The sequence below is a fragment of the Tenrec ecaudatus genome, chromosome 14 (genome assembly GCF_050624435.1).
Source record: "Tenrec ecaudatus isolate mTenEca1 chromosome 14, mTenEca1.hap1, whole genome shotgun sequence".
In the NCBI taxonomy this organism is placed as follows: Eukaryota; Metazoa; Chordata; class Mammalia; order Afrosoricida; family Tenrecidae; genus Tenrec; species Tenrec ecaudatus.
Window position 1 is genome coordinate 50,326,399 of NC_134543.1, and position 27,131 is coordinate 50,353,529.

Here is a 27,131-nt window from a genome sequence, read left to right on the forward strand (position 1 = left end):
TTATTTAAAGGTGTCTTCGTGCAGATGAGGATTTTTAAATGACAAGATGACCCTCCCCAGAGTGAAGTGGGTCATTGTGGGGAATGGGAGTATGCAGCTCTACCTCACACTTGGGATACAAATGATAATGTCTACTTACGGTACCTTCTAAGGGCCAGTGGTTTTGAAAGAGAGTGTTTCTTCAGGAGTGAGAAGGGTACGGTGCTTTGAGAATATGTGTATCCGTCCTAATTTAGATTGTGCTAATGTAGTACCAAAAGGTCAGCCATAGCTTCTACGACAGCACTGTAAACGTTGACAGAGCGTGAGTATCTTTGGGTTGTTTGTTGTTGTTGTTTTCCTCTCTTTAAACATAAAATGCTAAAGTATGTTTGCTCCTTAGGTGATGGCCAAGTCCAAAGAGCCAGCCCTTTCCACAAATACAGCACACTCAACTAATATTCTAGATAATATGCACAAATCCTCCAAGAAGTCCCCTGCACTGAGTCGAGCTGCAAGTAACGAAAAGTCGCCAGTGATCAAGCCTCTAATTCCAAAGCCAAAGTCTAAGCAGGTACTGTCTCAGCTCCTCCCAGTGAGTGGTCTGTCCGTCTCCTGTCAGCTTGCTCTCTTTGCCGGGCGGAAGGCAGGGGGAGCTCGTTGTTCGTAGTTGACTGCCCAGTGGAGCAGTGGTTCTCCATTCTGACTTGGCTTCATCAAGTCTGTTTGGATTCATATCAGCTCTTTGGACAGTGAACGAAAGACTGCCTAGTCCTACACCATGCTCACCAGCTCCGTTTTGCTTGAGCCCATTGTTATATAGACATTGTGCCTTCCTCAGTGTTGGCTGAGCCCCTGCTTCTCCAAGCATAATGTCTTCTTTAAAAGAAGGGATTAAAAACATATATAGCCTCGTTTCTGAAAATTGTAAGTTGGCTTATAATATCACCCGTGAGTAGTGTGTTCCTTACACAATGACGTACATGAGACCAAAAGTTCAACATCTACCCAAAGGCAGACGGCAGGAGCGGAGACCGAGTGGACCCTGGAAGTGAGAACGCTGGACCAATTGGGAAAATTGTAACCAGTGCGATGCAACACGCTGTGTAAAAATTGTTAGCGGGGAACCTAGTTTGCTGTGTGAACTTTTACCTAAAAGTATTTTTTGAAGAAAGCAATATACATACATATGCAGGCCCCAAGGACTCCGTTATTTATTGTTTGTTTTTTATTTTTTTAAACAAGTTTCCCAATGGTTCTGATGTCTGTGCTGGCTTAATAAATCGTCACCCCTTGTCCTGTATTCTGCTTTTGCCTCCTTTATAATTACGCCCCACCTTTGTCATCAGTAAAATGAATGTCCAGTTTAACTTTTCCACTTCATATGATTTTACCTGTTTAGAAAACATGGAAATTGCAAAATAGCTCTCTGGTTTTTCTCCGTGGGTGCATGTTTATTTTAACTGAAAACCTCCACACACCTCACACGTTAGTATAAGAACTTTAAAAACTTATCAACGTTTCTGCACATTGTTCGGAACCTGCCTGTGACTTGTGAAACCGCACTGGGTCTCGCTACAGGATTCGTGTTTGTTTTTACAGGTATCTGCGGCCTCCTTTTTCCAAAAAGCAACTTCCCAAGCTGGTAAGACTGATGAAGCGAAAGAAGAAACCCCTAAAAAGCCGTCCTCTGAGGCCCCCGCAGTGTCTCCTCAAAACACTGAGAACAAAAGGTTCGTCTGTGTAGGAGTGTAGAGTTCCCCAGAGGCTGTGCCCTAACGATGCATACGATTGTACAACTCCATTACTATAAATACTACTGCGTCAGCCCCGGTGCCGCGTGGTCAACACCTGTGAGTGAGGTTTAAGTGTTCATCTGGAGAAGGGTGGTCGTGTCTCAGGATGGTTAAGGGGAGGTGGGACGGACAGTTCTGATTGTAAACCAATGACTTGTATTGAGAGGAGGAGAAAGAGGGCTTCCTGTAAGGCGTGGCGGTCTTGGGAACTCACAGGGACCTTTCTGTCCTATGCTACGGGGTCCCTGGACTTGGCATTAACTCGATGGCGGTGAGTTTTGTGTGTATTGAGAGGCATTATAACGTCATTGTGAGAAATGCGGATTTCAGAGGCTGACTGCTTGGGCTTGAACATTAGCTCCCCTGCGTGGCCTTGGACAAGTTACCGCCTCCTATTCGCCCATTTATAGAATGGGTACAGTAACAAGCAGGCACACCTCCAATTTACACATTAAAATATGCTTTAGTGCGTCATATGTATGTTTTGAATTAATACACTTTCGGGGAGACCTCATATTTTATCACTGACCGGTCATTTTAGTTCATTTTTTTGTCTTGGGGTAGATCCTATATTTCAGAAACACTTGCGATGTCAAGAAAGCCTCTCTCGTACTCCTCCTCTCCAGTAACAATTTTTAAGACCAATGTCTCACCCAAGGGTGAGCCAAAAAGTATTGCCCCAAAACAACGAAACATGAAGCTGTTGTTGCTCCACGTATCTTCCATACAACTCCCGGAAGCAGTGTTCCAACTTTCCTTGGAACTCTGTGCTCTTTGGTTGACGCCGTGCCACAACGTCCCCTCCGGGGACTGCAACTGTGTTCCTCGTCAGTGGTCTGGGAACCAGTGAGCGACGAGACCAGGCGCTCGGGCGAGTGGGGTGCAGTTCCACAGCGAGGGCCCCCAACAGCGCTGGCTGCCCTTCGAGTGAGCAGGGCACTGCTGTGTGGGCCCCCTCCTCAGCGCAGTTCTTCTGCCCTTGCTGTCACAAATGCAGTGTCGTTTTTACAAGACTTCTTTCTAATAAGACCCTGTGGGCATCATGTGTCCTTTGAGGAGATTTGTCAAGATTGCCCTTAGAGTTTAAAAAAAAATTTGCCCTAATTTCTGACCTAATCTCTCGCCCTTGAATAGAACGAAACCCCTAACGTTGCTTTTTGAGAGAACATGTCCTTCCACAAAGGAGGACTGTAGTCATCTTTTTGACGTTGCATATAGTGTTACAAGGTGCCGTCAGGTTGGTTCCAGCTCGTGGGAAACCCACGTACAGCAGAAAGAAGCGCTGGCTATAGCGTGATTTCTCGGCTGGTGATCAGAAGTTAGTTGCTAGTCTTTGGCTATACAAACAGTGCTTCAATGAATACCTGTCTGGATGCCAGTTCTCAAATATGCAGATACAGGTAAAGGACAGATTTCTCTATGCTTTGATTTAATGTACACTTGTACTTACAAGAAGTATGGGCATATTGCCCTGCATTGATGTTGTATGGGTTTATTCTTATTTTCATATATCACACTGTTCGCTATCTCCCTTCCTCCCTTCTCCCACGCTTCTGTTGGTCATTGAGGGAGGGCAGTTATAAGTCAATCATTGCAGTCGGCTACCCCTTCTCCCGTCTTCCCCGACTTTCTCCCTGCCCTCATGGTATCACTACTCCCATTACTGCTCCTGAGGGTTTTATCTGTCTTGGGTTCTTTGTGTGGAGAGCTCTTTATCTGTACCAGTGTACATGCTACAGGCTAGCCAGATTTGTAAGGCAGAACTGAGGTCATGATAGGGGTGGGAGGAGTATTAAAGAACTAGAGGAATCTTTTATGTTTTGTTGGCACTATGCTGCACCTGGCTACCTTATTCTTTCCTTGTGACCTGTGAGGGGATGTCCAATTGCCTTCGGATGGGCTTTGGGTGTCCACTCCAATCCCCATTGTTTCCATGATTGTTTGGGGTCTTCTGATGCCTGATACCTGATCACGTCGACATCTCGTGATCACACAGGCTGGCGTGCTGCTTCCATGTGGGATTTGTTGCTTCCCTGCTAGATGGCTGCTTGTTTAACTTTAAGACCCCAGGCATTATATCTTTTGATAGTTGGGCACCGTAAGCTTTCTTCACCACATTTGCTTGTGCACCCATTTGACTTCAGTGATCATGTCAGGAAGGTGAGCATCACAGAATGCCAGGTTATTAGAATAAAGTGTTCTTGCATTGAGTGAGGACTTGAGTAGAGACCCAATGTCCATCTGCTACCTTAATACTTAACATTTAAATATATGTACATAGACCTATATCCCTATTGTTACATATTAATATATTTACATATGTACATGCCTATATTTATAGCTCTGTAAATGTCTATTGCCTCCTAGTTCTTTCCTCTATTTCTTTTTACTTTCCTCCCCTCCCACTATCATGTTCAACCTTCTTTCGACTCTCAGTAATTCCTTTCGGCTACATTGCTCTTGATCAAACCCTACCAGGCCCTCCTCCCCATCAGTTTTTAGATCTCTAGTTGTTCCCTTGTCCCAGGGTTTGTTGGCGTTGTTTTCCCCTCGGGATTGGGGATTGTTTATCCTGCCTCTCTTATATGGATAGACATGGTGGAGGGGGAGCCTATAAAGTAGTTCCAGGTTTGTCTGCTGGCCCTTAGGAATGTTTTCCACTCAGGTCTGATGAGGTGTGAAGCCCTGCCCACCAATTCCGAAATCTTATTTTCAAGATTCCTCAGGGACTTTGTCACTTTGTCCCCCGTGCTGCTCTGTTGTGCTCCTTTCGTGTTTCGCCCCGGGTTAGGGGTCCGATGGCCACCATTCTTGAACTGTCTCTAGTGCTGTCCCTGCAGTGCTGTGAGTCAGTGAGGGTGTCCTGCCTCGTGGCGGGGCCTCCTATTTGTTCTTACCTTTTCTCTGTTAGGCTTAGTTTAAAGATATCTACTATATTGGGACAGTCACCAATTCGTTTCCAGTTTACTAGTAACTTTACGTTAACCAGTTTAATTTGAGGGTGGTCCTATGGTGTTTGTTACCTACTTTATTCTGCATTTCACATAGATCTTAAGCAGTGGCTCTCCTTGGACTGGAGAGAAAGCGTACTTTAGGAAAGTCATGACAGAATTATTATTTAGCTGAAATGTTTGACACAAACATTTGATTTACTGACTCAGAATGGAAATGTCTAATTTTTGTTTTCTTTTTAAAAACAACTGACAAAAAAAATACAGCTGTCAGGAGATAGGGAAATTGCTGGGAACTAGACGTGTGATTGACACTGCTGCAAGGTGGACTCATGTGTGTTCATTAAGTTTTGGAAACTTCTGTTGAGGATTGCTTTTTGTTTGTTTTAGTCTTATTCTTGTAGAAAGATTACTTGAAGTTTATGTATTTTAAAAAAACTGGGCAAGTGATTATGGTCATACTAATAATCTTTTCTCTTTTTTAAAATCATTTTATTGGGGGCTCATACAACTCTTACCACAATCCATACATACATCCATTGTGTCAAGCACATTTGTACATTTGTTGTACATTTGTTGCCAGTTTTATTCTCAAGACATTTGCTTTCTACTTGAACCCTTGGTATCAGCTTCTCATTTCCTCCCTCCCTCCCTAACCCTCGCTCCCTCATGAACCCTTAATAATTTTTAAATTATTATTATTTTGTCATGTCCTTACACTGTCCTATGTTTCCCTTCACCCACTTTTCTGTTGTCTGCCCCCCTGGGAGGGAGTTATATGTAGATCATTGTGATCGATTCCCCCTTTCTCCCCCCCACCTTCCCCTTACCCTGCTGGTGTGGCTACTCATTGGTCCTGAGGGGTTTTTCTGTCCTGGATTCCCTGTGTTTCCAGCTCTTAGCTGTACCCATGTACATACTCTGGTCCAGCTGGATTTGTAAGGTAGAATTGGGGTCATGATGGTGGCGGGGAGGAAGCATTAACAAATTAGGGGAAAGTTGTATGTTTTACCAGTGCTATACTGCACCCTGACTGGCTGGCTCCTCCCCACAACCCTTCTGTAAGGAGATGTTCAGTTGTCTACAGATGGGCTTTGGATCTCCACTCTACACTGCCCCTCATTCACATTGATAATGATTTTTTCGTTCTGGGTCTTTGATGCCTCATACCTGATCCCATGGACACCTCATGATCACACAGGCTGGTGAGCTTCTTCCATGTGGGCTTTGTTGCTTCTCAGATAGATGACCGCTTGTTTGTTCTCAAGCCCAGATGCTATCTTTTGATAGCCGGGCACCATCAGCTTGCTTCACCACATTTGCTTATGCACTCATTTTGTCTTCGGCTATTGTGTCAGGCAGGTGAGCATCACAAAATGCTAGGTTATTAGAACAAAGTGTTCTTGCATTGAAGGAGTACTTGAGTAGAGGCGCAATGTCCGTCTGCAACCTTAATACTAAACCTATAAATATATGTATGTAGATTTATTTTCCTATCATTATATAAAAATATACTTACATATGTACATGCCTGTATTTATGCCTCTTTAAATACCCTTTGCCTCCTAGTCCTTTCCTCTGTTTACTTTTTCCCACTATCATATTTGGCCTTCATTCTGGTTTCAGTAATTCCTCTCAGTTATATTTCCCTTGATCAAGTGTTCCCAGACCTCCTACACCCTCTTCGCCATTGATTTTAGATCACTTGTTGTCCCTGGGTTTGTTAACACCCACTTTCTTTCCCCCACCTCCCCTTCTCCCGTGTCCCTCCGAACCGTCAGTCCTGTCGTTTACTTCTTCAGATTTTTATCCCGTCTATTTTAACTAGATAGACATGCTGAGACAATAATAGGCACCAAAAAAGAGCAAAACAAAAGAAAACCAAACAATAAAAACAACTAGACAAAAAACGATAACCAAAAAAACCGAGAGAGAGAATCCTGTAAATAGTTCCAGGTGTGTTTGTTGACCTTTAGGAGTGTTTTCTGGTCGAGTCTGAGGGGTGCCACGCCCTCACCCCACAGGGACTTCCTTGCTCTGCTCCCCCTGCTGCTCTCTTGGACACCCTTAGCGTTTCACCCTGGAATGGAATAGATTGTTTTTCTAAAGATTAAAAATATATATATTAAAAGGTTTTAAAAGTAGAATATTTGAAAAGTACTTAAATTTTAAAGATGCACAATCACTTATTCATGATAGTAATATTTTCTTCTTAATCCTCATTAAAGTACTTATACTTTAATACTTAGTGGGGTTTATATTAGAGATATAATTTTATACCCTATGTTTTTGTTTCCATTCAAAATTTTATTGTCAACCTTTTTCTTTGCTATTTATGTCACTTGTTTTTTGGGTGGGTGTAGACTAGTTATTTGTAATCGGTTCCGCTACAGTGTCGGTGAAGCTAAGTGTGGGGCTCTGGGATCAAGCTGCTTGGCCGTTGAATCCCAAGCCTGACTCGCTGGGACCTCAATGGTTCTCGACCTTCCTAATGCCGTGACCCTTTACTACAGTTACTCCTGTTGTGCTGACCCCCCAACCATAACATTATTTTCGTTGCTACTTCATCACTGTAATGTTGCTACTGATATGAATTGGGGGACCCCAGTGAAAGGGTCGTTTGACCCCCCCCCCAAAGGGGCCGTGACCCTCAGGTTGAGAACCCCTGTAGGTGCTCCTGAGTAAGTGATCTTCTCTTTGAGCTTCCAGTTTCTCCCCTGTGCAACGAGACACTAGTCGTGCCCACCTCAGAGGGCTATAGCTTCTCGGTGAGCATATACATAAGAACCGTGCTTGGCAGAGAAGTTCCCAGTAAATGCTGACCATCTACTGCGTCAGAGTGAAATTGGATTGTATGATATGTGAATTATATACCAATCAACCTCTGGGGAAGAAAATGCTGACAAGGGGGTGGGGAGTGAACTTGAATAAAATTTACAACTGTGCTGTGTCCGTGCTTTGTCTAACGACAATGCAGGGCCAGACTCCCACTTCTAGGTTGTCTGTGGGAGGAGGTAATGGGACAGGGATTTCAAGAAGCTGTGAAGTTTCAAGGAGCCGGCTTCAAAAATAATAAAAACTTACCAGGGTCATGTGGAAGAGTTACTGAAGCAGAGGGACCAGGTGATATTGCGGACTTTGGGACTATTGACATTCATAAAAGAGTCTTTTTTAAAAGTGTGACGTGCATGGTTACTACGCTCAGAAACTACTAATGTAGGTGATCTTTTGCATTGGATCTTCTAAAAGGGTTTTCAGTTCTTCATCCTGCAGTCTCCAGGCAATTTTAAACACAGCTGTTCCTCACTTAGGAATTCTCTTGTTATCTGACATTTTGCATGGACATCAATAGTGACAAACCCGCTCATTGACATCATTGGTGTGGCAGTAACAAATGCCACAGTGCAAGGTAAGAGCGGCACTGGCAGTGATGGTTACAGTGATGCCTTAACTGACAGGGGCATGAGTCTCGGTGGCTTAGCCAGCCTCCCTCCTCTTGTAAGCCAGTGTGGCCACCCTCCATGTTCTCACGTTGCTGACGTTTACATAACGACCCCAACCGCATGAGTAAGTGGATTAGGTGTAGTACGAGTATCGGTAAGCATATTGTGGCTCCTGTCTTCTTTATAGAGGTGCACAAAGACTAACGGTCAAGTACTAACTTGGAAAATTAAAAGATACTTTGAAGTATGTCTTAAGTATGAATTTGTCCCTCATAATTACTCTTGTAGGCCCACGACTGGGTTCCAGATGTGGCTGGAAGCAAACAGAAGCAGCATTTTGTCCGACAGTCCAGACATCTCCGATGAAGCAGACATAATAAAAGAGGGGATGCTCCGCTTTAGAGTGCTGCCGGCTGAGGAACGGAAGGTAAGGATGAGCACACTGACAGCTCGCTGAGTTCTCAGCGTTTAAAATCCTCCTGGGAGTGGAGGGCCGCAGAGCAGCTCTCAGAGAGATGCCAGCTTTGAGCATGTAGATGTGTGTGAATCATTATTCGGTGATGGTGGCTAAGTTTTGCACGGTTATGGTGTTGGCATTTATGCAAGTCCCTTTGTCCTATGACTTAGGGGGCTTCTCTTTCTCCTCCCAATAGAAGTAGCATTAGTTAGAAACCAGAAGCTTGTTAGGTTAATAAGTATAAATGAAACTAATTTACATATTTGGGGTCGGTTTTGTTTTTGTCTTTTTACTAATTTACAGTCTAAGACTAAAACTTTGCAGCAAAAAATTTGAAAACTGTCTATTTGCACCAACCCAAAACCAAGCTCACTGCCATCAAGTCGATGCTGGCTCATACGACCCCATAGGGCAGGGTGGAACTGCCCCAGCCAGTCGTTTCTGTGAATGTTACTCCTTTTTTTTAATGCTTTTATTGGAGGCTCTTACACCTCTTAGCACAAACCATACATTCATCTATTGTGTTACGCACATGTACATTGGTTGCCATCATCATTTTCAAAGCATTTTCTTTACTTGAGCACTTGATATCAGCTCCTCATTTTCACCCTTCCTCCCTCATGAACCCTTGATAAGTTATAGATTATTATTTTCATTTCTTACATCGTCCTCTGTCACCCTTCACCCACTTTTCTGTTGTTTGTCCCCCTGGGAAGGGTTATATATTGATCCTTGGGGTCGATTCCCCCTTTCTCCCCCCACCTTCCCCTAATCCTCCTGGTATCTCTGCTCTCCTTGTTGGCCCTGAGGGGTTTATTGTCCTGGGTTCCCTGTGTTGCAGGCTCTTATCTGTAGCAGTGTGCATGTTCTGGTCTAATCCGATTTGTAAGGCAGAATTGAGGTCATGTGATAGTGGGGTGGGGGGCAGGAAGCATTAAAGAACTAGAGGAAAATTGTGTGTTTCATTAGTACTATACTGCACCCTGACCGGGCCATCGACTGTTATGGGAGTAGATAGCCTCATCTTTGTCCCACAGAGTGGTTGGTGGTTTTGAACTACTGACCTTGCAGTTAGCAGCCCAACTTGTAACCACTACGCCACCAGGGTTTCTTGTCTACTTACACACTGACTAATAAGTGAGGATACTCCTTTTGGTAGAACCGAGGTTTGTTCACCTGGGGGGATGAGGATAGTCACGTGTAGCTTTGTCTGCCTTGTGCTTCTTTGTAAGCAGACCCTCAGACTTCACTTCTGTGGGGAGGCAGCATGCCTCGTGGACACCTAGTGCCGCAGATACTTGCTGTGATAAACCCACTGGGTTTGATGAAGAGCTTAATTGCATGGCGAAGAAGCTAACACTGGTCCAGGCACCTCTGGCCCCAATTAGTGCTTCATTTACAACTTTGTGATTTCCATTCTTCTTAAGTCCTTATAAAAGGATCAAAATTAGATAAAGAATTAGATGAGATGGTATCAGAATATAACTTTAATCTTACAAAGGAGGAAGCAACTGGGCAGAAGTTACGATTGTGAGGAGTTTAGTTTTTGTTTTTAAACTTAAAAATGTAATCTGATTTTCAGGTAAGCCCTAAACATTTACAGAGATGTAAGCTGTTAGTGTGGGCGTCTTTTCATCAAGAAAGGAGCCCTGGTGGCAGCGTGGGTTGCTCGTTGGGCTGCTAACCACAAGTCAACAGTTCGAAACCACCAGCTGCTCTGTAGAAGGAAGCCCAAGCTTTCAACTCCCTTGAGAGTTGCGTTCTTAGAAACCCACAGGGCAGTTGTCCTTAGTCCTGTGGGTCTCTGTAAGTCAAAATGCACTCCATGGCTGTGAGTCCTTTGTGTTGTTCTTTCTCGAGTACATAAAGATCAAGGGAAATAAAGTCAGAGGAGAAACTATTCCAGATTTAAAGAGATTGGAGAAATCAGATGAAATGAAACGGGTGGACTGTTTGGGCTCTTGCTGAGTAAATAAAAGTCAGCCGCAAGAGAGTGTCCTGTCTGACTCAGTTACATACTATTCCTGAAGTGCCGCAGTGACAGGGATGGGGAGCAGATTGGTGGTGGCCAGGGGTCAGGGCCAGCAGTGAGTGGTTGTAAGAGAACAACGTGCCGTCTCCTTGTGGTGAGACTGTTTTGTATCTCAACTAGCAAATGGACAGACCTGTGATAGCAAATCTAGATATATCAAAATACATACATACAAGTGAGTAGAGAAATAAAATTTTGGACTCTTGAGTAAGATGGATGGATTGTTGTGATATCAGTGTTCTGATGGTAGCATTGTCTGGCTTTACAAGATGTCACCGCTGGAGAAAGGGCATGGGGTTGTTTCTGCGTCCTGTTTTATAGCTACATATTCATCTACAATTAGCCCTAAATTTAAAATTCCATTTAAAAAAACACCCACAGCTGTAGTGTTTTGTGCTTGGCAACATGGTTAAGCACAAGCAGAGTTTCGATTGAAATACTAGAGAATCTGAAGTTTTTCCATGAGGGCGCTGCAGTTAGGTGAGGAAAGATTGGCCGGCGAGGATTAATGGACAGTGCGGGCGCTAATCGTGCTGCCGTGTGTTCAGGGGTGTTTCTTTACTGCTCTGTGACTGCCTCTGAACCCTTTCTCTTCACCCCACTGTGCTCCCCCAGGCATGGACTGACAGGGCCAAAGGAGGGCGTGCAAGTGATGGAGCGGAAGCGAAACCTCAAAAGCGGCCATTGGATGAAAATAACGGGTCAGAAAGCCAGAGAGAAAAGGAGAAGGTGAACTTGTCCAAAAAGCGAAAACCTGTAGATATTTCTACAAATCAGAAACTATCGACTTTTGCATTTAAGCAAGAATGATGGGAAGAAACTGGCATTCCTATTTTTTTTAGGACCCTCATTGTGTATCTCTTGAAAGTGTTGAAAGGAAGTTGTCTTGAAAAGGTAATGTAGTAATCCCACTGTGTGGAGCATGTGTGAAATCTGTCCCAAAGTGGAGGGCCATTGGAATCACTTCGGTGTGCTCACTGACTTCCGGTCACTGGCTTGCCCCAGTGGAAGCCAGTTTGGTTTGGTTTCTTAGCTGGCAAACCGTCAAAGCCCAGATGTTTAAACCTCTGCATTGAAGTGCTTTCTGTGGATTTCAGCCCTCAGAGTATTTCATGTACTGGAAAGTCCCTCGGTCAGCCCCCAAGTGTGTGTGTCACCGCACTGTCACCACAGACTGTCCCCGTGCCTGCACTGGACCTCCGGGACCACGTTTTGTCGTGGCTCCGACACCTGTAAATAATTTTGTAGATGAGACTTGTTCTTTTCTAGCTTTTGGAAATTGCTTCATACCAGGTTTTCCATTTGTCTGTACAGCCTGGTGTTTAAAAAATAAAGAAAACTGTAACAATGGCATGTTTGTCTCGTGGTCTTCAGCTCGTATTTCTGTACCTAAGATGTTTCTGGAAAGTACATTGTGCATTCACTCCTACCACCCTCAGTCATCGCCCCCTGCAGTCTGCACACGGGAGAGAGGAGGAAGATCGACACTTTGCTCTGGGACTTGCTAGCAGCGTCAGCAGGATTTGCCTGACCAGTCTTTGAAGACTTGATAAGAAAGTAGTTAATGAGTGAAGTTCTACAGTCTTTGAATGAATATGGTTCAGTGAATTATTCTATACACTGGTGGTTAGTAGACCAAGCAGTGATTAATAAAAATGCCGTCCCATAGGCACAAAGTACTAGGAGGGGGAAATAAAAAAAAACCAGACGGCTTAAAACTAATGATAGTTTTATACCATTCAGGGGTCCTCAAACATTTTAAACAGGGGCCCAGTTCTCTGTCCCTCAGACCATTGGAGGGCCAGACTATAGTTTTAAAAAAAACCAACTATGAACAAATTCTTATGCACACTGCACGTATCTTATTTTGAAAAAAACGGGCAAAAACACCCGGCAGGCCTGATAAATGTTCTAGGTGGGTCACATGTGGCCGGCAGGCCATAGTTTGAGGACCCCTGTGTATCATAGGTTTCTGAACTTGGCCTACTGGCCCCTTTACAGAAGAAAGGAATTACTCAGTGCCTTCCCGGCCATTAAAAACGTCTGTGATGGCTCAACCCAGCGTGGGCATCTGCTTTTGCAACCCCTGCCTCCTCGTTCTAATGCCCTTCCCCTAGGGGGCAGTATTGTCCACTCCTTTAGGGTGAGAGGAACACAGTACGCTGGGAACTTAGTGCACAGAGGCGAAGGATCGCCCTCACCCTGAGATGACGAAGGGTAGGCGGGAGTAGGTTTCCGATCATTTGTTAGTAACTAATGTTGAGGGGGATTAGAACACACTGCTGAGGAATACAGATTCCAAAGCCAGACTTACCAGGCTTGAATATGAGCTCCAGTACTTAACCCAGCTGGTTGGCCTTGGGTAAGTGCCAGCTTCCATCTACTCATCTGCAGAAGGTATGCTTATAGAACCTACTTCAGGGTTATTTTGAGAATTAGATGAACGCATTTAGATACCAGGGACATGAGGGTTAGCTATTGCTCCCAAGTTGCTTTGTCATTGGGCTTGGTTCTGAATTCTGGATGCATTAATTTTGATTTCAAGGTCTTGGAGTAAAGGCTTACACTTTGGAAAGTCTCTTGGTGGGCATGTATATTGTTAATATTTTCTCAGGCAGTTTGTGGTATAATACAGTAGTGTATAATACAGTCTGAGTGTTGTATTTCAAATCAGATAGGAATCTGATGGATTTGCGAGAGGCTTTTATTAACTGCCTAGTTTCTATGACTGAAGGAAGGTTTTGTGTTGACTTGGCTCGAGTTACAAATCGGAACTTTGTACAGAAGGGTTGTCTTTCTTTCCTGGCTATACAAGATTGTTCTCTTTTTGATGCTTTCTCAGAGAGCTTTTCAGTGAAAATACATTTCAGAGGAGCCCTGGTTGGGGTTGTTTAGTGGCTACGTTGGGCTGCTAACCTCAAGGTCAGCAGTTCGAAACCACCAACTACTCCAGGGGAGAACGCTCCCACTTGCTACTCATGTCAAGAGTTAGCCTTGGAAACACACAAGGGTAGTTTTACACGCTTGTACAGGGTTGTTAAGAGTCAGTCAACCCAGTGACGGTGAGTTTTGTTTGTCCTTTTTTCCGTGGTATCCATTATGTTGCCTCGTCTAAGCTTGTATACATGACAGCTTCCCAAACAACCATGGGAAATGAAATTTTAAAATATCGGAATCTTATTATCCCAGCAGTGCTGTGATGGTCATCCTGTTATATTCTGCTTATGCTCGCTTACCTGAGGACACCCCTCACAGGTGCGTCATCCTTGGGGCCCGCCCTCTTGAAGCTGTACTATTTCTTTATTTTTCGGTAAATGAAACCCAGGGATATTAAGCCAACGGGGAAAGAAAATGTAACAAGGGTTTTGCATATGAGGGAATATAGAGGGGTGGGGGAGATAGGGGGGAAAATGGTGTCAAGAAGTCCAGGAAGGAGAAGCATGATTGTGGAAGAAAACGTACAATTGTGTTTGACTTGATTGAACCATGAAATGTTATGACGCGTATTGGCTTCCAAGTTACAGCAAATAGAAAAGGAAAAAAAGCATAGATCAAGGAATGGGTTTGGGGCTCAGACTAAATCCTAGCCCCAACTTAAGAACAAGAACAATCCGTTCTCACATCATGACCCTGCTTGATACTCACCTTCGTGAAATGGTCCCTGAAGTTAAGGTGCTACAGCAAAGTGTGGTGAAGAAAGCAGATGGTGCCCAGCTGTCAGTCAGAATAGTGTCTGGGGTCTTACAGACTTGCACTAAGCAGACAGTCATTTAAGTGAGGCATCAACTAGGTCCACACAAGAAGCCTACCAGCCTGGGGCTCCAAGATGACGATTTAAAATTAACATGAGGAAAAAGCATCAAGGTAACAATTCATGAACACCCACTCTGTGGAGGGCCAGTGAGCATGGTGGGAGTCCGAAAGCTGTCTTCAGAGCACGTGGGCAGACTGAGCCACTGGCAGATCCGCACTAGCCACAGCAAGCGAGCCGAACCGTCAGGTAGAGAGCATTGTGCTGGGTCAAACTCGACACTTGGCCAGCTGACCACCTTATAGATGTGACTTGAATCTGTTCTGGGTGCAAGTATCTCTTACTGGTTCCATGACACATTTCTTCCCTGGCGTTTTGAATGTTGTTGGGAGTCGTTTCCTGCTCACGCGTTACTTGTATTTTGTCTGTACCCTATTATGTTTTTAACCTTGGCACGGTTTTGTTACTGTTTCTGCTGGATCTCCCAGCTGTGAAGCACAAGAGGAGTGGATGCATAATGATAATAACTCATCCGGGGGCTATAGAGGTGGGAGGGTGGGTGATAGGGAGGGAAAGGGGACTTGGGCAATAAGTAATGGAGCGGGCAGGGAGCACCAGAGCCGATTGTGATTGTACCGCTCATTTTAAAGGCGATATAACCAGGGGAGGGGGCAGTCTCTAAAATTGATGTGATGATTGTGCAATTCTTGAGATGGTTGAACTATTAGAAAGTCATGTGCCAATAAAACTGTTGGGAAAAAGCATAGTAATGAACGTTTTCCATGAGCTTTTTGAAGCCACCTCCTAATGTTCAAAGTTGCTTAATGCTGAATTTTTGGTCCCAAAGTACTGATTTCTCAAAGAGAAGGTTATTTTACAGCTTTACACTCAGGCCGTCGTCCAGTTAGTCCAGAGGCCAAGTGGACGAAGGTTGGATTTCCACCAGCAATTGGGCCTATGATTTTCCCCAGTTTCATGTCGTTGCTACCATGGACCAGATGTCAGGTGACCCCACAGGGCAAGAGGGTAAGACCCATCCTTGTAGAAAGCTTCTTAGTAGGTGACCGGTTGTCTTACCAGCCTTTTTTTGTTTGTTTTCCATGTGTTACTAGAAACCCAAACACTGCCATGGAGTCAGTTCTGACTCATAGTGACCCTGTTGTAAAAGTATATCATTTCCCCTCAGGTTTCATTTAGGAAACTTTAAACCTGTGGAAAGTTTGAAATAATCTAATGAACATCTACATGCCCGCTGTCTAGATGGACTTACTGCTGACATCTTACCCCAAGCAGCGTGGATGGCACTGGTGCTTTCACTGTGTCAGCCTGTAACCTGTGCGTCAATGAAAGTACAAGTCCCAAAATCCACTTGCAGGGGCCACACACCTGTACAGCCTCCGATGAGTCCCCCCTGACCATAGTCAAGGGATGTGACTAGCCTTGGCATTGGACAGAGCATTGTAAAATTGATTATGGCAGATGTAGTTAGGTCCAAGTGTCATATCGTTTGATCTCCCTTCTGACCCATTTCAAAGTTACCTCAGTTAAAAACAGTTGAAGGGGGCAGTGCACATGGATTACGTCTCCAGTGGATCCCCTCTGACCGGAGACCAGCCCATGAGCGGAGTGCGTTGGCAAATGTAGTTAGGTGAAAACTCTAACACCACCTCATTCGGTCTCCCTTTTGACCCATTGAAAATTCTAGCTTTTTTCTATTTTCTTTATGATTGAGGTTTTTTTAAATGTTTTATTTTGTTGTTAGTGTTTTTGTTTTTAATAACATTCTGCATAGGTAAATCTATAGAGACAGTAACGAATGGCTTCATGGGGGTTTGGCAGGGGAGGTTGGGGGAAATGGTGAGCTCACAACAATGAGCACAAGAGGAGAAAATGCTTTAAAACTGATGATAATTGTACAGCTCGATGTGATTGAACTGTTGAATTGTATTTTATGTGCCAATCAAACCGTTCTAAATAAATAAAGGTCTAAGTTACAAGCCAATCTCATGTAGGAGCATGGATGCAAAATCCTAGCCACGATTTTAGCACGCCGGCTCCAACAGTATATCCCACAGGGGCGTATTACTTATCCTGTGGGCTGGATCAAAGAACATAAAGTTGGTTTATTAGAAAGCTAGTAAAACTGATAAAAGGACAAGTGATTAAAGAACAGATATCAAGGCTGAAATGTAGCTGGCTATAAAGTTTTTGAAAGGCTGTCAGGATTAGTAAAGTTCTGGTTTTAATCGGAAGAGAATCAAATCGTAGGGAATTTATTTCTTATTTTTTAATATATTTTTTTACATTCAAATCATTTATTTAAAAACTCTGTGGCTACAATGACCGTAAAGCAATTCTGGGCTGAATACCCAAGTATTCTTGTCTGATGAACATCTTCAGTGAGGTTTGGCCACCATGGTTTTTCTCTGTCACTGCACTGACTATGCATCACTGCACGGAGTCACTCGCAGACTCTAACACACCTCAGGGCTCTGGGAGCAGGAGAGTAATACAAGCATAAATCTAAGCTTCTGCAAGATTGATCAACAGGGGGAGATGCTATCATGCTCTTCATTGTTAAACAGCTCTTCTTTTCCTCCTGGTGTATTTATATCTCACCAAGCGCCTTACGGCAGGGACCCTGCTGGTGAAGTGACTGGTATGGTTTCTAGTGCAAGCAGTAGAGCCTGCTAGCTTGCCACTGGAGCTAGGTGGCCCTCTCACTGCCCGTTCCTTAAACTGTAATTTCAGGCTGAGGTCTCAGAGAGCCGCCACTGGCCACTGGCACAGAAGGAAGCCCTCATTACCACTTGCCAGCACTGCTTTATGCCACAGCTGAACTAGAAATGAGGTGAGCCCAATATCCCTCCCAGAAATTTGGAATGTGCACCCAAGCCGAGTCAGTTCGTCTGAGAACCTGAATGATAGGTCATGGCAGAGGTGAGTGCCAGCCGCAGTGGAGGGGGAGTGAAAATGGGCAACCAAACAAAACTGTCACATCCACCTTACATTGCTATTGGGACTTAAAACCCCAGAGAAAGATGAATGAAGAATAATGTCAAAGAAAATACTCTGCCCAGAGTTGCAACTGGTCCTATAGAAACAGCTGGATTGGAATTGATAGAGTTCTGAAAAGGGAGGTGCCTTCAATATAGTTCAGTGAGATAGATACCATGGCATCATTTTCCTCAAACAATAGTGGCTGATTAAAAATATAAAAACAGTTTTTATACAATCTAGACACGGGCAGTTCTAGCCTTTCCTATAGTCAGTATCAACTCCATGGCAGTGAGTTTGTTTGGGTTTTTGGAGATTTTTAAAGATGTAAATAATGTCAAAAACAATCCAATTAAGACTGGACAAAAGACAAGTCCAGGACTCATACAGATGCCAAATAAACACATGGAATGATGTTCATTATCACTAGCCATTAGAGAGAAGCAAATTAAGACCACAAGATTGCACTCCGGACCTGTCAGAATCGCTGCAATGAAAAATAGTGACAACAGCAAATGCTGGTGAGGGAGGACGCAGAGAGATGATTTCACTCACACGCTGCGGGTCCCAAAGTGCTGCGGACACAAGATCGTTTGGCAGCTCCTTTCAGAACTAAAAGTGAACTCGTGACCCTGCAGTTTCACGTGGTAATGTGCATGCGACTGTTTGCTCCAGCTCTTTGTAACAGCCCCATTGTAAAGCAGCATGTGCCCTCCAATGCATGAATGGTCCAACTGAGAGTGGCGTGTCCATAATGGCACATACTACTCGGCAGCACAGAGGCAGCTCGAGTCATGCAGCAACTTGGGCGAAGCTCAGTGGAAAAAGCCAGCCTCGAAGGATACATATTGGATGGTTCCATGTGTATAAGCTCACTGCCATCGTGCCAATCCATAGTGACCTCAGTAGCACAGTAGAACTGCCCCCATGACTTGCCAGGGCTGCACATCTTTATGGGAGAAGGCCTCTTTCTCCAGTGGCTGGTGGGTTTGAACCACCCACCTTGCACTTAGCAGCCCAAAGCAGAACCCACTCTGTCACTTACATTTGCATAACAGGCATTCCCCCATGTAGATCATAACAAACTAGAGATAACATTGAGAAGAATGGCAATTCTAGAACACTACATTGGTGCTCCTGCCTGAACCTATACATGGACTAAGCTGCCGTTGTTGGGGGAAATACTGCATGGTTAAAATCGGGAAAGATGCACGTTAGGATTGTATCCTCTCACCAGACTTATTCTCATGTACTTTGGACATGTTATCAGGAGAGGCCAATCGCTGGGAAAAAATATCATGCTTGGTCACATAGGTCAGGGAGAAAGAGGCAGGCATTGACATAGTGCCTGGAACAAAGGACTGAAACAGGAAGGATTGTAGGGAGGTGCAGGACCAGGGAGTGTTTCATTCTGATGTACATTTGGTCTCCGTGAGTCGAAACTTACCTTCTAACAAACATTCCTGCAATAATGTCACTGTAGACATGGTGTGTCAGTCTGGGTAGGCTAGAGAAACAAATTCACAAACACGTATAAGAAAGAGATTTATATACAAGAGCAATTGTACATCAAGAAAAGATCCCAACCCAGCCCAGATCAAGTCCATAAGTTCGATATTAGCCCATATGTCCGATACCAATCTATGAAAGTCCTCCAGACTCACAAAGCATGCAATAACACTGAATGCAGGAAGATCACAGGGCAGTTTGTGGAAAGTCTGGTGGGTCCAGTAAGCATCTCAGCATTCGCAGGGGTCTCCACGTGGTTCATAGTTCCATGTGTCTAGTCAGCTTCAATGTCTCCCAGGGAATGAGCAGAGAGAGAGAGAGAGTCTCCTGCCTCCAAGGAGGAAATAACGGAGTTCCCAGAATCCTCAAGGTCATACTCACACAGAGGCCTCATTGGCTATGACTTGATTGACAGACTTGACTCCACCCTTTCACTCTTAATCCTCTCAAATTGACAAGTGATTATAAAACTCCCACAGATGGAGAACAGAGTAGTGATTGCCACAGTTAAATAAAGATAAAGGGAGGCATAGGTGTAGCTATAAAGGAGTGGCATGCAGGGTCTGGTGATAATGGTACTAGGTGTGTCTTGATTGTGTTGGCTCTGCAAGGCTACATGTCATAAAATTGCCATAGAGCAACACACAAAAGAAGATGCGTAATGACAAAATCTGAAAGAGCTACGGATCGCGGTCAATTCCATGGTTGTGATATCCTACAGTTGTATAAAATGCTCTAAAGGAGGCGGCGGAAGAAAGCAGCCAGGATTTCATCTCGCGGTTAATGAAAACCCGGGATGTGGCATCTGTTGATAACTTTTGTTCCCGACTCCCCGGAGGGCCACAACTCTTCAAGAGCGGATATTATGGTTTTTGTATCTACACCGGGTGATCAATATATGCTTCTCTTGTTGACATGGTGGAAGATTGTGAGCCCCGTCTCGGGGATGTTTGTCAGTACATCAGGAAAAGTTGTCATACTATTTTTAAGTCATTTTATTGATTTGAAGAATCAGGGGTGAACTTTAATTTTTTTTAACTTAGAAATTTTAAGCTTAACATAGCAATCTACTCTCCAGTAAATGCTGGCACACAAATATTTTTATTTAATAGTCAGAGGACACTATCAGACAACCTTTTGCAAACGGGAGCAGCCGAGGTTGTCACCAAATATCGAGTGATAAAGTGCTTCCTGCTGAATGACTAATTGGATGAGAATACCATTATTACCCCTTTTTGTCCTCCAAAATCGATAGTTCACTTGTTGATTGCTCAGTTTGAGAAAATGAGTTTAGGGATTCATCATTTGAAAGCGTCCATTACCAACTCCACTGTCATTCAGTCTGGAGAGCTGCTGCCCAGCTCTTTGTACCTCTCTTTCGATTCATCTCATCATTTGGAAACAGCTTGCCCTGTTGATTCCTTGCTCTTTGCCCGGTAGCTAGGAGACAAAAAAATTCTGAACTTTTACTATGAAAGCTAAAAACAGACTAGAGAGATGGTTTCTCCAATTCTTTTATACATTCTTGGGAAATGATGTAATCCTTTGAGCAATATTTTTTTTCTTGAGTTTTTTTTTAACAATTTATTGGGGCTCATACAATTCTTATCACAGTTCATACATATACGTACATCAATTGTATAAAGCACATCTGTACAGTCTTTGCCCTAATCATTTTTTTCTCCTCTTTTCTTTTTTTACATTTTATTAGGGACTCATACAACTCTTATCACCATCCATACATATACATACATCAGTTGTATATAGCACATCCATACATTCCCTGCCCCAATCATTCTCAAGGCATTTGCTCTCCACTTATTGAGCAATATTTTTAAAAACAAACAACAACCTTAATTTTTTTAACCATTGCGTCATCATCCTGGGTGAGCCTGTCATTTCCCTGTTTTCTTATCATGTTAGTCTTTAAACACACAAACAACGATAGCTGGGAAAGACTGAAGCGCGTGATCAAAGGACCCCTTAAAGGATGACATAGCAAAACATGAAGTAGGCAAAGGCATTTCACTAAGATTGTATCACAGAGCTTAGCTTTAGGAAAGCATCAACAATGGACCCATAGGGGACCCATATAGAATGAACCGTGGTCTAATTCTTTTAAGTAATTATTTGTTTGCTCGAAGATCTCTAAAAACCATTAAAATCATGAAATACCTCTTTAAAAAAAGAAGAAGACTCCAGGGGACATTTTCGGTTTCATTAAGGATTATCCCAAGGCAATAGTTCCAGGAGTTCATCCACACTCCATGGCTGTAGAAAGTCTAGAGTTGATGAGGACTTAAATTCCCTTCTTCCTTTCCCCTATTTTAGGGAGCATTTCATCAAAGCGCCCAGTAATGGTAGCTGGACACCATCTAGTTCTCCAGGTGTTCTTGGAAAGGAGACAGTTGCTCACAGAGGCAATTAGCCAGTCATTTCCCCCTCTTCTCCCCAACTCTTCTTTTGCTCCACGTGAAAAGGAACCAATTGCTGTTTTGTCCTTAAACGGCTGCTTGCAAGATGGTAAGACCCCAAGTACGATGCGTGCATCAACAAGTTAGAAGACAGACAGAAGCACTAAATGTTTTCAGGCCAATTAATTGTGATGCCCCTCTGAAACCAAGAAATCAAACCCTCTGAAGTATTTGTACACAAGCAACCTCAGCTATTTTTTGTCATTATAAATAGATCTATTATACAACATTCACCAGTTCAGTTTTTGACAGGTGTACAACATACTGATAGCAATTACAATCATCAGCTATGAAAACTATCCCATAATACATGACACCATATCTGATTGAAGCATTTATCTTTAGCCAGATAAAACTCAGAGCCCCCACATGGTGATAGATTAGAACCAGTTTGTTTTCTCATCAGCTTTGGCTCATCAGCCTGTGAAATATTCATAACATTGCAGTTAATTTTCACAAATACTTGGATGACTAGGTGGGACAAATGCACAGTAGCAGTGGTGATGCTAAAAATACAAGCACACCCCAAACAATAAAGACGTGGCTTTTCATGTCTCTGCTGAGAGGCTCCGTTCCTTTTGTTTCTATTATAATCCCCCATTGGTTTGCTTTTTTGTCCTTAATGCTGGTAAGACTGGCTGAGCGAAGGTCAAAAGGCCTGGGTGCAGCTGCAGCTCTGAATTGTCGGGTTCCACAGAGCACTTGGGTTCTTGTACGAAGAATGGCTCCCTCAAGACCATAGCCATCTGTCAGCCCCTCACACACCTGGGCTCGTATTGAAAGGCTAGCTGCAAGACACAAGCAAATGAACACACTGCAAAACTGGGCCTGGCGACATTTCCCAGCACTTTCATATCTCTCGACCTTCTCTCTGAAAACCTGGGACTCACTTGATGAGTTGCTGACCAAACCTGTTCTCCTTTCTTCTTTAGAGCCTGTTCAGTCGTCCATGGGGAAGAAATGATCGGTCAGAAGTGGACACACACAAAATGGGCGATGAAAGCAGAGGTTGTGAGGTAGAGGGATGTTGGGCCCAGCACCCGTGAATAAGAGAAATAAACTTAGGGAGGAAAGAAGAGGAACGTATAATGAAGTAAAGCAGATAATGATTCTGTAGGTCTGGCGTGGGGCCTGAGAGGGTGCATGTCCAATCCCCTGTTGAAATGAGGTGTGTTAGGTTGGGTTGTCTAGAAGCACAGTCAGTGACAGGCATATCATGTAAGAAAGAGCTTTTTATCAAGAAGGCGGCCCAGCTCAGTCCATCTCAAGTACACGGTCCAGAAGAGGGAAGGGGAAGACCACAGGCTGTGGGTGCAGAGTCGCGTGGATCCAGGGTCTGTGGCAATATGGCAGGGTGGCGACAACCCCCAGGTTAGCTCCCAGGGCAGCATCTGACATGGGCCAACCCCTCCCCCTCACCCCCCCCCACTCCCAAGAAGCAGACACAGAGTCCCTTGAAAGCCGAGAGGGTGAAGGGGCTGAGAGAGAAGTTCTCAAAGTCTCTCTTACAGAAAGGCCACACCCGCCAGGAAGCATCATTGGATTCTACCCCTACCTCCACACACATATCATCAAGTGGACTTAAAATCCCACCCCCACGAAGGGAGAAGACACACTAGAGAGTTTGGGTCAAAGAGAGGACCAGAACACCCCCCAGAAAGTGGGAGGGGCTTCAGCCTGAGCAGGTGAGAGGTGTCAGTCAGGAGACCCGGCAGCTCCAGGGTGATGAACAAGATCCGTTCCTAGTTATCTAAGTGGAATTCGCAGGGGAGTTGGAACTGATGCATATTTTTTTGTTTAGTCTTATTTCAACCCAGGGGTAGGGAGCCATATTGCTGCCAAGAGCCATTTGGATATTTATAACATGGCTCAATCGTGGGCCACACAAAATTATCAACTCAAAAATTAGCCTGTTCAATCTACGGTATGAGGGAAGACGACTTGTGCTAAAATTGACGGCGAAGAGGGCATAGCTTTCCTGGTCGTGTTTGATCAGCCAAAGTGTATCTGAGAGGAATTTCTGAGAGGTGAATGCTGGGTAAACATAATAGTGGGGTTGGAGTAGGAAAAAAAGAAGAAGAAGATATATAAATGTATGTGTATTTGTTTATATGAGAGGGTACCCCCACCCCCGGAAAAAAAACTATGCTTATTTGTTTGGGTTTGTTTTTTTTTTAATGTGAGGAGGATAGTGCATTTGGAGTTCATTCCACCAGGTCAGATGTTAATCACACTTTCTATATAGAGGTTCTGAAAAGATTGCATAACGGTGTGCAACCAAAAAAGGCTGGATTTGTGGCAGACGGGGGACTGGTTTTGCCACCACGACAATGCATCTGCTCACACAGCCATCTCAGTGCACCAGTTTTTGGCAAAAAACAGCATGTTTCTCTTGCCCCACACACCTTACTCATCTGACCTCATTCTGTGGTACTTCTTTTTGTTTCTGCGAACGAGGAGGGACGTGAAAGCACCGCGATTTGCAGCAGAAGAGGTGAAGAAAAGAATGAGGGATGTTTCCCAGAATGGAATCACAGATTTGACAAGTGTATTAAGTGTAATGAAGAGTAGTTTCAGGGTGATAAGGTTGTTTTATAAAAATATTAAATACATAACTTTGGAGGGGGGAATTTCCAGGGGTTTTTTTTGGGGGGTGGTACCCCTCCTATGGTTTCATCAAGTCTTCTACAATGTAAATTGATAGCTCTAAAGAACACAAAGAGGCTTAAAAAAAAAAGCATTTTATGAGTCCACTAATGTGAGAAGAAACACCAATTAAACCAATCTTAGAGCCAATGCCTGACTAAAGGGGAGAAGGCTAACCACCTAAGGACCATACATCACCTCCTCCCTGTGGTGCGCCCAGAAGAGCAGCTTCAAGGAGACCTCACATTGCCTGGGGTCGCTCCTTCAAGAGCGGGGGAAATGGGAGCTGGCCATCCACTTGAGGCTATACAACCTTGAGACAAGACTGGGACAAATCAAGTCTCTCCCGCCGCCCCTCCCCCCCCCTAGGATCGGAAGGAAATGCTTGCTGGAAAACCAAGCTTAGAGCAGGGGAGGAGAGCATCTACATTGTGGAGGAGACACTGATAGTTCTCTTGGTGAGTCTGGTGGGTGATGGGGAAGAAGTAACCTCACATCGGGAAGGGTGCTAAACAATCACTGAAGGGAATCTAGGGAGACAATGGACCAGACTCTGCATACATCTCTACCCAACCCTCGGTGAACCGTGCCATAGACCAAGCAGCATACCACCTTGGACGCTGACTGTGCAGGCAGCCTGGCATAAGGCAGAGCTACACCAAAGGGGCTTAACACTATCACTGAAGACAAAGCGGGTGCATAAGCAAATGTGATGAAGAAAGCTGATGGGTCCCAGCTATCAAAAGATATAGCATCTGGGGTCTTAAAGACTTGAAGAAAAACTAGCGGGCATCTAGCTGAGAAGCAACAAAGCCCACATGGAGAAGCACACCAGCCTGTATGATTACAAGGTGTCGATAGGATCAGGTATCAGGCATCAAAGAACAAAATATCATATCATTGTGAATGAGGGAGAGTACGGAGTGGAGACCCAAAGCCCATCTGTGGACAACTGGACACCCCCTTACAGAAGGGTGGTGGTGAGGAGACGAGTCAGTCAGGGTGCAGTATAGCACCAGTGAAACATACAACTTTCCTCTAGTTCTTAAATACTTCCTGCCCACCACTATCATGACCCCAATTCTGCCTCACAAATCTGGCTAGTCCAAATCATGTGCATGGGTACAGATAAGATCTGGAAACAGGGAATCCAGGACAGATAAACCCTTCAGGACCAATATTGAGAGAAAGGTGGGGGTAGATGGGGAAATTGCTCACAATGATCTACCTATAATCCCCTCCCAGGGGGATGGACAACAGAAAAGTGGGTGAAGGGAGACATTGGACAGTGTAAGACATGAAGAAATAATAATTTATAAATTATTAAGGGTTCATGAAGGAGGGAGGGTGGGAGGGGGAAAATGGGGAACTGATACCAAGGGCTCAAGTAGAAAGAAAATGTTTTGATGATGACAACCAATGTACAAATGTGCTTGACACTTGGATGGATGTATGGATTGTGATAAGAGTTGTACGAGCCCCCAATAAAATAATATTTTTTTAAATGTAGTGGGTCACATGGGGGGTTGATTTTGTGAAAAGTAAACCTCAATTGTGTGTATTCCATGGGCAAATGTTGGGGTATGGAGAGGTCCCCAACTTTCAAATGGGTCCTCAGCTGTGATTATGCGATCGTGGAAAATATTAAAAACATAGACAGCGGGGCATAGGGGCTCCTCATCCCATGCCAGGACTGAGAGCGTGGATGTATTTTCCAATAAGTATATACAATGGGGCTTACAGATATTTCATAAGACATGCATATCATACAGTTCACACATTACACAGTGAATAGGTAATGTCACAGGCGGGTAGCATAATACCAGCAATAAGGTAAGTCAGCATCTTCACCTACTGCTAGTTGACCTTGAACCTCCCTGAACCCTCACCAGGGATTCCATACATTTATGATGGATTGGCTATAGAGCCTGATTGCTTATCTACAGATAACCTTTAGGCATTGTGAAGTAGACAGAAATGATTTATTTTATATGGTAGCTCCTTTATGACCATTCTTTTATGGTGGGGTCATTGGAGAGACTGTGTTCAGTCATGAGAATGTATATTAAGACTTATTTATATTTCACAACCTGCAGGGTCTTCCCCGACCAGAGTTGGCTTTCCAGACCTGCCATTATGAGCATGGATGACTTAGCTGCATTACATTCTCATCTAGTCCCTCAGTTTACCACAGGCAAACCAATGGATCCTCAGCACCTACTTAACTCTAGCCCCAATCCAAGAACAGTTAGTTCTGATAATATGGCCTGGCTGGACACTCACGTTCATGGATCATCACTGAAGATAAGGGTGCTACAGCAAAGTGTGGTGAAGAGAGCACAAGGTGCCTGGCTATCAATTGGAACAGTGTCTGGGGTCTTCAAGGCTTGTATTCAAACAAGCAGCCGTCTGAGAGAGGAGTCAACTAAGTCTACATGGAAGAAACACACCAGCTTGTGTGATCCTAAGATGACAAGTACAAGATACAAATGTGATGAAGGGAAAAGTAGCAGAGCTTAAATGGTGAGCACTCAGTTTGTGGAAGGCTGTAGAGCTCAGTGGGAGTCCCAAACCCATCTGCAGACTATCTAGTCAGATGCAGTCACTGGTAGACCTGCTCTAGCCACAGGCAAAGGTCGGGAACAGCCTTACTATCAAACATAGATTGTTGCAATCCTGATTAGGTTCAACAAAACTTGATACTTGGCCAGTTGACCTCTCTCTAGACCCAGCCTGAATTTCTTCAAAGTACAAGGATCTTTTCTTAAATGTTGATGGAGGTCTTTTCTTTCCTGTTCATTATGGTATTTTTACCTTTAATTTATATTACTATTGCTTTATCCTTACCACTTCATTTTATTTTTGCTCTTTATTGTTTCTGTTGGATTTAACAGTTTATGAAGCACAGAAGGAGTGGATGCATAGAGATAATAACTGACTGAAGGATTTGTAGGAGATGTCAGGTGGGTGCGTGGGTGGGCGGGACATGGGGAGGGTGAGGGATTTCAGGAGTAAGCAGTGAAGGCAGGAGGGGGAGGGGAGCACTAGAACTGAATGTGATTACACAGCTCATTTTAAAGGTGATTTAGTCATGGT

At 44.1% G+C, this 27,131-nt stretch overlaps 1 protein-coding gene across 1 annotated transcript in view; it reads left to right on the top strand.

Moving 5' to 3' along the window:
- Positions 1-12,009, top strand: part of WDHD1 (WD repeat and HMG-box DNA binding protein 1) — a 66,497-nt gene extending 54,488 nt beyond the window's left edge. The window contains exons 22-25 of the mRNA XM_075531338.1: positions 383-553; positions 1,582-1,712; positions 8,458-8,596; positions 11,274-12,009. Of these exons, the coding sequence (XP_075387453.1) occupies positions 383-553; positions 1,582-1,712; positions 8,458-8,596; positions 11,274-11,468 (636 nt within the window). The 3' untranslated portion in view covers positions 11,469-12,009. The remainder of the gene's footprint in view (positions 1-382; positions 554-1,581; positions 1,713-8,457; positions 8,597-11,273) is intronic.
- Positions 12,010-27,131: the final 15,122 nt, after the last annotated feature.